Source organism: Malania oleifera, chromosome 12, assembly GCF_029873635.1.
Source record: "Malania oleifera isolate guangnan ecotype guangnan chromosome 12, ASM2987363v1, whole genome shotgun sequence".
NCBI classification, from domain to species: domain Eukaryota; kingdom Viridiplantae; phylum Streptophyta; class Magnoliopsida; order Santalales; family Ximeniaceae; genus Malania; species Malania oleifera.
The window spans coordinates 83,420,690-83,429,803 of NC_080428.1; the positions used below are offsets into that span (position 1 = coordinate 83,420,690).

Consider the following 9,114-nt stretch of genomic DNA (forward strand, 5'->3'; position numbering starts at 1 on the left):
GGTTTCATCTCTCTCTCACTGTCTCTGCCTCCGTCTCTGTCCGCGTCTCCTCTCTCTCTTCCCTTATTTTTCGACAGATATTTGACCGATCGGGAAACGGAAAGTGTCATTAGATTCCTAACTCCGCCACCGACATTTCTACTGGAACAGATTTTTCATACGAACGACTTAAGCACTACTCCTGGGGAAATGTAATTTTTCCTCAATTTCTCAATTTCTGATTAAATCTACTATTGAATCAACAATCAGGCACCACCACGGGGTCCTAATCGTCGTTGTCGTCATTTTGACATAGGTAATTTTTCAATTGGGGTTTTCTAGACCCTACTCCAAAACGAGAATGAGATTTGAAAAATTTGGCAATTTGGCTAAATTTAAGGGTATATTTATTTATTTAGAAATTGTGACCCTAGGAAATATTTAAATAATATTTTATTCAAGAATAATTTATTGGAATTAGGAATTTAATTTCAGGATCCGATTGAGCGCCGCAGGTATTTTTCGGAGTCCCTGTTGGCGTAGTTCAAGAAATCAGGTAAGGGGAAAAATATATATTAAATCAAAATTTTTAGGAATTAAATGAAAAATAAATTGTGTTATATGTACATGTATATGTTTCAATATGAGTAAAATGTCAACTGCTTAAATTATATTTTTTTCGAGTTTAGGGTTGTTTATTAGATACGTATATGCGAAAATGAACTGATGAAAGTGGGAAAAATATTTTCAGGATAATCATGTAAGAAATGAAAGGTATTTTCAGTATATTAACATTAATTGTTGGTTGGCTTATTTTATAGGTAATGTATGAATTTTACTGTTAAATTGTGTGGCATGAGAATCTGTGCAAATATATGTTAAATATATGAGATGCAAGTTAAGTAAGTAAAGCTTATGAATAAAATGTGATATGGACAATGATGTTTGTGTATGTTAAATGCAACCATGTAGATGTAAGACAGTTGAAAGACAGCCATGTTAGTAGATCTAACACACTTCTGTGTACACTAACTGATGATAGCTAAAAGGAGCTGTGTTAGCAGATCTAGCACGTTTCTACGTAGACTAACTGATGATGGCTAAAGACCAGCTGTAGTACGAAGTAATGAAATAAAATGTTATGCGATGAAATGACAATGAAATGAAATGACAAAGGTAAATGATGTAAATGGGAAAGTGCCACTTAAAGTGAAACAAAATGCAAAGTTAAGTTATGAACATGAATGAATGTGTATGAATGTATAATGACAGAAAAAATGGTGTATTATAATATTAGAAGTATTTATGTATGTAGAACATGTTACGTTTGGGCAGGGCACACTCTTCGCCTGAGTGCTTGTTGAGTAAGGCGAGTGCACTAGTAACTTCAGATGTGGCAGTAACTGCATAACGCGCTAGGGCAGAGGGAACCTACTTGTATAAGTGGGTAGAATTCCCTATGCTTAAGGCCTTTGCTGTTAAACTATTGTTGAATGCGTGAGTACGAGATCAATTTAACACTTCAGGGCTTACTGAGTAAGGTGAGTGCTCTGATATGTTTTAATTGTGACCTTAGCGTTATCTAAGTATCAGAGTAGAGGGGTGCTACTTGTATGGGCGGGTAATCACTCTTATCCTTGGGTAATCTCGTGGGTTAAACATTTGTATGTGTTTGATTAGAATCAGAAAATGGTTTTAAGAAATTATGTTAATGATTTGCAAATATTATAAAATGATATGTATAATCGCATGATGGTCACACGCTGAATTTAATATATTGTTTCTTCCCTTACTGAGATGTGTCTCACCCGAATATGAATTCATTTTTTTTCAGGATTTCTCAGGATCGAATTTTGAGAGCTCGAGATTTTATAACATTTTTGGAAGATATAAGAAAAATGGTATATTTTTATATTAATTCTGATATGTATATTTTATGTTTTATGTCTTTATGTTTTAAATCGGTTATAAAAGGATAGTTGTGAAACTTACTGGTATTAGTGGATAATGTTTTGGAGACATGTATATATTTGAATACTGGTGAATGATTAATTTATTATGGTTGGTAGTTAGAATTAGTAAACTCTGGTATTATGTTATGTGGAGACTATGATTATGGATTATGGATTATCAGGAATTTTATCAGGTATAACGCGCCGGACCCGGATTTAAGGGTTCGGGGCGTTACACCACTACCTTCAATATTTTCATTTTTGTATTTTTCTTATATTTATACTCTTCTCAACTTTCACAACCTTTTTTATGGATGCTAAATAATAATATCCTGAATTTCCCTTTGTCTTATTTTTTTCTCTTTATTTTACTTATTAAGTATATATATAATCTTAGTATCTATGCTAGGCTTGAAATTTGAATTTCTCTTGTATTCACTATCATTCAATTAAGTGGGATCTATTGGGCCAAGTTGTAACAAGGAAATCCATGGAGGACATATTTTGAGTTGTTATGGATATGTTTGGTATCGTTGTTATTTTTTGTTTTTTGTTTCTATTTCTTCATAATGAAAAAATAAATTATAAAAACATATTTGTTTATGTTGTCAGTTTTCTATTTTTATTGTTAATTTTTTGCTATTTGTAAAAAAAATTTAAAACCAAATTTTATAATTTTCATTGTTTTGACGATCTATTTATTTTTTAGATTAAACAATTCATTTTATACACTTTTATATTAAAATAAACATTAAATAATATAATTAACATAAAAATATACATAAATTTTAAAAAATAATAATAAATCCAATTACAAAATATTTGCACTATTTTTTCAATTGTAATGTCTAATTAATTTTTTATTGTAAAGTAAAATGTGAAAATAAACCAATTAAGTAAAATAATTAGAATAAATTTTGTTTTTAATCTAGTAATTTTTTAATGTGTATTATTTGTATTATTATTTTAATCATATTTTTATAATATTATTTAATTTAAAGATGAAAATGAGCATTGTTTAATTAAGTTTAAATTTATATTAGTTTTATAAATGTTAATAGAACAAGTTGCTGATTTCTAATTTTCGGCTTCTGTTTTTTATCTTTGGTTTTTATTTCTGGTTTTTGTTTTTATAATTTTTGATAGTGATATCAAATTACCCCTAATATATTGAGGGCTGCAACTGAACAAAAATGTAATAATTTACAAAAGGATCTAATAAGCTTCTCAAATTAGAGTTTGATCTCGGGTTCAAATTCATTCCTTGACTAAATAAATATTGTATAGAAATCTACAAATAATAAAAAATATTTGGAGCAAAAAATAGAGATGTACCTAATTTGAGATTGTAGTACCTATATCTAACTTGAAATTTAGATTTCTCCTGTATTCATCATGGTTCAATTAAGTAGAGCCCATAGGGCTGGGTTGTGACATGAGCAATCCACAGAAGACACGTTTTGAGTTGCTAATAAATTAAGGGTTGCAACTGAATAATGTAATAATTCACAAAAGGATCTAATTAGCTTTTTAAATTAGAGTCTATCTAATCTCGGGCTGAAACTCAGATCTCAACTAAATAAATATTGTGTAAAAAACTGCAAATAACACAAAATGTTAAGAAAAAAAAATTTATACAGATATAACTAATTTGAGATTTTTGTGAATACTTAGTTAAAAATTGGAGACTGTTATGTTGCAGTTAAAAAGGTGAAGAGAGTGGGAGAGAGAAGTGGAAATCAATAGCAGGGAAATAGAGAGATGAACAAATTGAGTAGGGTGAGAGGAAGGGAATAATAGTTTCTAGAATTTTAGGAGTCGCTAATCTACCAAGTGGAGAATTAAATTCTTATGATATTTGTGGCTATATTAATGTTTTAGAAATTCTAGAAGTAGCCAGGTCACAAGTGGGTAAATTATAAAAGGGATCTATTTCTTTATATGTTGTGTACTTGTATTTTAGATATTTAACACGTGACAAATTAGTCTTACATTTATTAATTTTAAATATATAAAAAGGATAATTTATTTCTAATATGTTTAGAATTTTATGAAATTGATATACAAATACATGGAGAGAAAGATCTTCTTATAAATTTGCCTAAATGCATAAGATTTGTAGTGACACTTATTTAAGGAAATTAAAAAATTGAAAAAAGGTCATTTGAACAATCAAACTTTAATGCCATGAAATTATTCACATCCTTACATATATATATATATATATATATATATATAGATTTTTAAACTACTATTTTGAGTTTATTCTTTAAAAACAAAAATATAATTATCTGGTAAAATTTTTGAACCACAATATTTAGTTATTTACATGTTTATCATTTTTTTTTTTTTGACATACACGTGGAAAAAGGATGAGAAGAGAAACTGCCTAGTGTGGTGACCGTGGTCCTGCACCGTCGTTTAGCTACGTTAAGAAGGCATGTCCACAGGCAATTAAGATGCCCACGCGGGCAGTGGGTCCCACTTGGTTCGAATCACGATCCCACGCCAACCGTTGGATCAAACCCCTGCATACCCTTTCTCGCTCTCTCGCTCCCGCACTTTTTAGTTCTTCCCTCCACATATCAGTCCTCCGCGCGCACCGAAGTCCAAACCCTCGACGCTTGCTGTCTCAGTCGCCGGGAAGAAGAAGAAGAAGAAGATGGCCACGGTCAAGGTCTGCGATTGCGATTCTCTTCTCCCTCATCGGTGTTTTTCTTATTTAATGATATCTGTTTTTGTTCGGTGGTGTTTTTTGTGGTTTTGATCAGCGGCTGAAGTATCTTGGATATGTGAGGGTTATGGCGATCCACCTGCTCACATGGGTGTTGAATATGTACGAGTACACTAAGCACCACTCGGGGCCTTTGCAGTCGCCGATGGACCGCATTGAGAGCGTCGTGATCACCGTTCTTGGCCCTGTCTACCGGAACTTAGAGGGCGTCCCTGACGATCTCCTTCTCTATCTTGATGCCAAGGTAGTGATGATTTTCGATTTGCATGTGGATTTTTTGTGCTTGATGATCACAAACAAATCGCAAATTCTTAAGGATTTTGGATGAAAGATTTTAATGGAGGAAAGGAAAGTAAAATAGGTAGGAAAATTTATTTTCATTATATATTCTCACTATACCAAATAATACTAAAATTGAATTTTTTTATAAAATAATTATTATTTTTTTTAAAAAATTAAATGTTAATGAAACGTAAAATTAAAAGTTTATTCATGTATATATATTTTAAAATTTTATTTCATAACCAAACATGATAAAGTAGATTCTTCTATGATTTTCTTTCCTTTTTTCATATTTTTCAAGCTCAAAACTGGGCCTAATTGAAATGGAGAAAGGAAATAATTACAGAGGAGTTGAGAGGGGAAATAAAATTAAGAAGATCCACTTTGCTCCTCAGAGAAAAAGGAAAAAAAAAAAATCAAAATGCTCTTAGACAATCTAAAAAGTGGTTAGGATTTGTGTTTGTAAATAGCAATTGAATTCCGTGTGCTTTCTTTTATATCTCTCTTCATTCTTTTGTTAAACTAATCAGGGTGGTGAAAACTGATTTTTCCCTTTTTTCCTCCTGTTCTCTTCTCAGAATTCTTTTATTTTCTTCTCTTCACTTTTCTCTTGCTAAAAAAAAATACGACAATTTTTAAAAAAATAGTTGAGAATATTCTTGTAAATTATCATAATTTCTTTTTTCATCCCTGCTCCAACTAAGGAGACTCATAAACAGTTGATTTGTTAAAGTTGGCGCCTGCTTAATTGCAGAAAATGATTTTTTATTATTATTATTTCTTCGTTAGAATCGAGAATCCTCTCAGGCTTGATGATGAGTGAGCATCAAATTGGTCCGAAAGTTTAAGGGCATGTTTCGTATGCTTTTTGTTTATGTTTTTGTATAGTTAAAAAACAGATTATGAAACCAAGTTTTTTTAGGTTATCATATTTTCAGCTATTTGTAAAAAAATTAAAAATTCAATTTTATGATTTTCAATTGTTTTGAAAATATTTTGTTAGAACATTTTAGTATCTGGAATTAACTTTTTAAAATTAAATGATTCATTTTTTCATGCTTTTTAATTAAAAATTAAATTAAAATGACTATGAATTTAAAATCTAATTAAAATAAAAATGCCCATAAAATTTTCAAAAAATTTAAAAATAATAAAATCCATTTATACTTTTTTTACTGTATTTCAATTGTCATATATACAATAATATATTGCTCTTGCAAAGTTATTTTTGAAATATAATAAGTAAAATAATTACAATAATTTTTATTTTTGTTATAATATTTTCAATTTATATTACTTGGTACCTTTTTATTTTAATCATATTTTTTAATTATATTTTGATTCTAGGAGCAGTATTTGTTTATTCAAGTTTTTAATTTGTTTTGGTTTTTGAAATATTAATCAAATACGGATTTTAGTCTCTTTTCCTGATTTTCGTTTTCATAATTCTTAGCATATATACCAAACCCCTAAGCTGTTAGGACTTGGGCCCTTTCATTTATATAAGCCAACCATTCTCCACTTAATTTTCTGACGTGGGATAATTTTCACTAGTGAATTTCTACCTTTCTCCCAAAGAATCACAAAAATTCTCAATTGATTTTCAGGTTTGTTTTTGCACAAAATGGAATAAGTTAAAAATGGTACAGTTGTTGCATAGAAATATAGTAGCTCACACAACCAGTGAAATGTTGGGCTTTTGTGGAGCTAGTTGTGTTTGATCCGGATAATATCTTGATCCAAAATAATGTTGCTTGGTTTTTTAATGGGAGATTTTTCTTTAGGAAGTAGTCCATGGAATGGAGGCTTGGGTCAAAATTATTGGCCCGTTTTGTAGCCCATTGTGAATCCTGTGCACAAGATATAAAAACTGTTGTTTTTGGTAATCAAGATTGACACATTGAAACTGTGTGGCCGCACTCTGTATTTTCTTCCTGATAATAGTGAAATCATTGCAACTCCGTAGACATAAGCAAAATTGTCGAAGCACGTAAATACTGTCTTGTGCGTGTGGTTGGTTACTTTTCTTTGGCGTGTATTTTTCTTTATTTTGTTTCTCACAGGATTTGGGAATTTCAGGATAATTTCCTTACATGAAAGAGTGTTTTGGTATATTAAGCTTATACCAAACCATCTAAGAATGCCACTTCAGCACTTTTCTCTAATGGTCCGTAGCTGAACGGATGGAAAAAACGATGTATGTTGTTGGCTTCCATACGATGGAATAAACCAAATTAGGTTCAGGATAAATGTCGATATGATCTCTTTTCTCAGAAATTTCTCTAGAAATTCTCCTAGGCCAGCACGAGGTGCCATCAGAGATCAGATCAGAGACATGGGCTGCTTCTGGGAGTCCAAGCTCAGAAATGAGTGAAGGACCATACGAAATCAATGGGCTTCTCTGGTGCTAATTGGCTAATTGTCATAGTAGCATATTACCAGTCATGTGCTTAATGTAGGTATAAACTAAATCTTTTCACTCTCAAGATACATTTCCAGGTCCAAGAGCAACTTGAAGGGGGGACTTTACAGCCCTGGTGAAGATTCCCGACTTTGCTTGATTTGATTGAAGACCTGAAAGAAAATTTTTAAAAAAAGGCTTAAGATCTTTATATTCCTAGCCGAAAGAAAGTTGCCATGAGCAAATATGAGAAGATCATAAGCAAAGCATATATTTGTCTATTTTCTATTTAGATTTCTCTACTTATGAAATCTATATTATTCCTGCAGTTTTATGTTCTTGTTTGGTTGAAAATTTTGGATAAAACACACCTATGCTGCTGCGCTGGCACCAGTTGCTTATAAGTTTGTTGGCTGAAATTAGAAGCTCTTTATTTTTTTGACGACCTTTGTTGGCTGAAATTAGAAGCTTTCTTGTATTTTTGACGACCTATTCTTTTCTGAATGTCATTTATTGAATCTTACCGTAAGTTGAATCTAGATTGTGTAATACAAAGATTACTCAACGATTCTGTATCTGCAAATGCAGGTAGATGACGCCACAAAATTGTTTGATGAGCATGCTCCATCTTTAGTCAAGTGGGTCGTCAGGCAATCCCTTTTAGTTGCCCGTAAGGCATCTCAACTGGGGAAAGAACTTGTACACGAAGCTGAAGTTGGTGGCCTGAGTGGTGCCATCCGATGTTTTGTCGTGAAGTTCAATAAGTTCCTCTTTTCCTTGTTCGTGATGATGTGGTTTGCAGCTAACAAGTTACCACCTTTCCAAAAGATGGCAGGAATGCTGCTTCCTGCAGCTACGCAATTGCTGGAGAAGTACAACAAGGGAATCATCAGTTTGGCAAACACAGGTTTTTCTGCCTTAAGTCACCTCCCTTCAGTTCCAATTAACAAGATAGGCAATGCATTTAAGGAGCGCGAGGAGATGTTCAACCAGGGATTCGCCACTGTGATGGGTGGAATTTCAAACGTGATGGATAAAGGTTCGACCACCTTAAGTTCGGTTCCAATTGCCGGTGGGGCAGCTGAAGTAGCAACGGCAGCTGCTTCCGCCGCACAAGAAACACTCACAAATGTGATGGAGAAAGGATCTGATGTTCTAAGTTCGGTCCCCGTGGTGGGTGGGGCAACTGGTGCTGCACAAAATGCAATCGGCAGCGTAATGGAGAAAGGTTTCACTGTCTTGGGTCACCTTCCTTCGGTGCCACTTGTAGGCGAGGGGTCGAAGCCAAGTGAGGAATCCCAGAGTTAATGTCTCTACTGCACAAGAATCATAGTAAGCGGCAAAGGCACTGTTTGTTTTGGGTTAATTCAGCTTGCTGGATGCTAGTTTGGTGTGGAACTTTTAATTTCTAGTAGAGGTTTGTATGCGCATCTATGTGCTTTTTATTTAAAAATGTGAATGGGTATCTGTGTGGTTCAGCTCTGCTGAATTTCTTAGTTTTATCATATTCAAAACAAATTGACGAGGTTTAATAAAGTTCATGGGGATGTCCAATTTCAAACGTTTGATTATAATCTCTTTTTTTTTTTTTTTTTTTCTGGTTTGGATTCACATTTTGTGATGAAATGGAATTCCCTCTTTATACTTATTCAAGCAACCTAATTCCTAATAACTCGTAGCGTTTCAAACAAAGCAAGTTGTTCACGAGCAGCTTGAAAGATGGGTTTGGTAAGAACTTTTTCAGGCTCATTCATTATGTAAATAAA

The 9,114-nt window shown here is 32.5% G+C and overlaps 1 protein-coding gene across 1 annotated transcript; it reads left to right on the forward strand.

Annotated features, from left to right (window-relative positions):
- Window positions 1–4,392: 4,392 nt before the first annotated feature.
- Window positions 4,393–8,909, forward strand: LOC131144752 (REF/SRPP-like protein At1g67360). The gene is made up of 3 exons (XM_058093599.1): window positions 4,393–4,608; window positions 4,703–4,909; window positions 7,937–8,909. The coding sequence occupies exons 1-3, from the start codon at window positions 4,594–4,596 to the stop codon at window positions 8,654–8,656; spliced, it is 942 nt and encodes a 313-aa protein (XP_057949582.1). The 5' UTR covers window positions 4,393–4,593; the 3' UTR covers window positions 8,657–8,909.
- Window positions 8,910–9,114: the final 205 nt, after the last annotated feature.

Excerpts from the sequence above, each read along its gene's own strand:
- LOC131144752 (XM_058093599.1), top strand. Across the intron at positions 4,910-7,936 it reads TTCTCTATCTTGATGCCAAG|GTAGATGACGCCACAAAATT; the intron begins GTAGTGATGATT and ends CTGCAAATGCAG.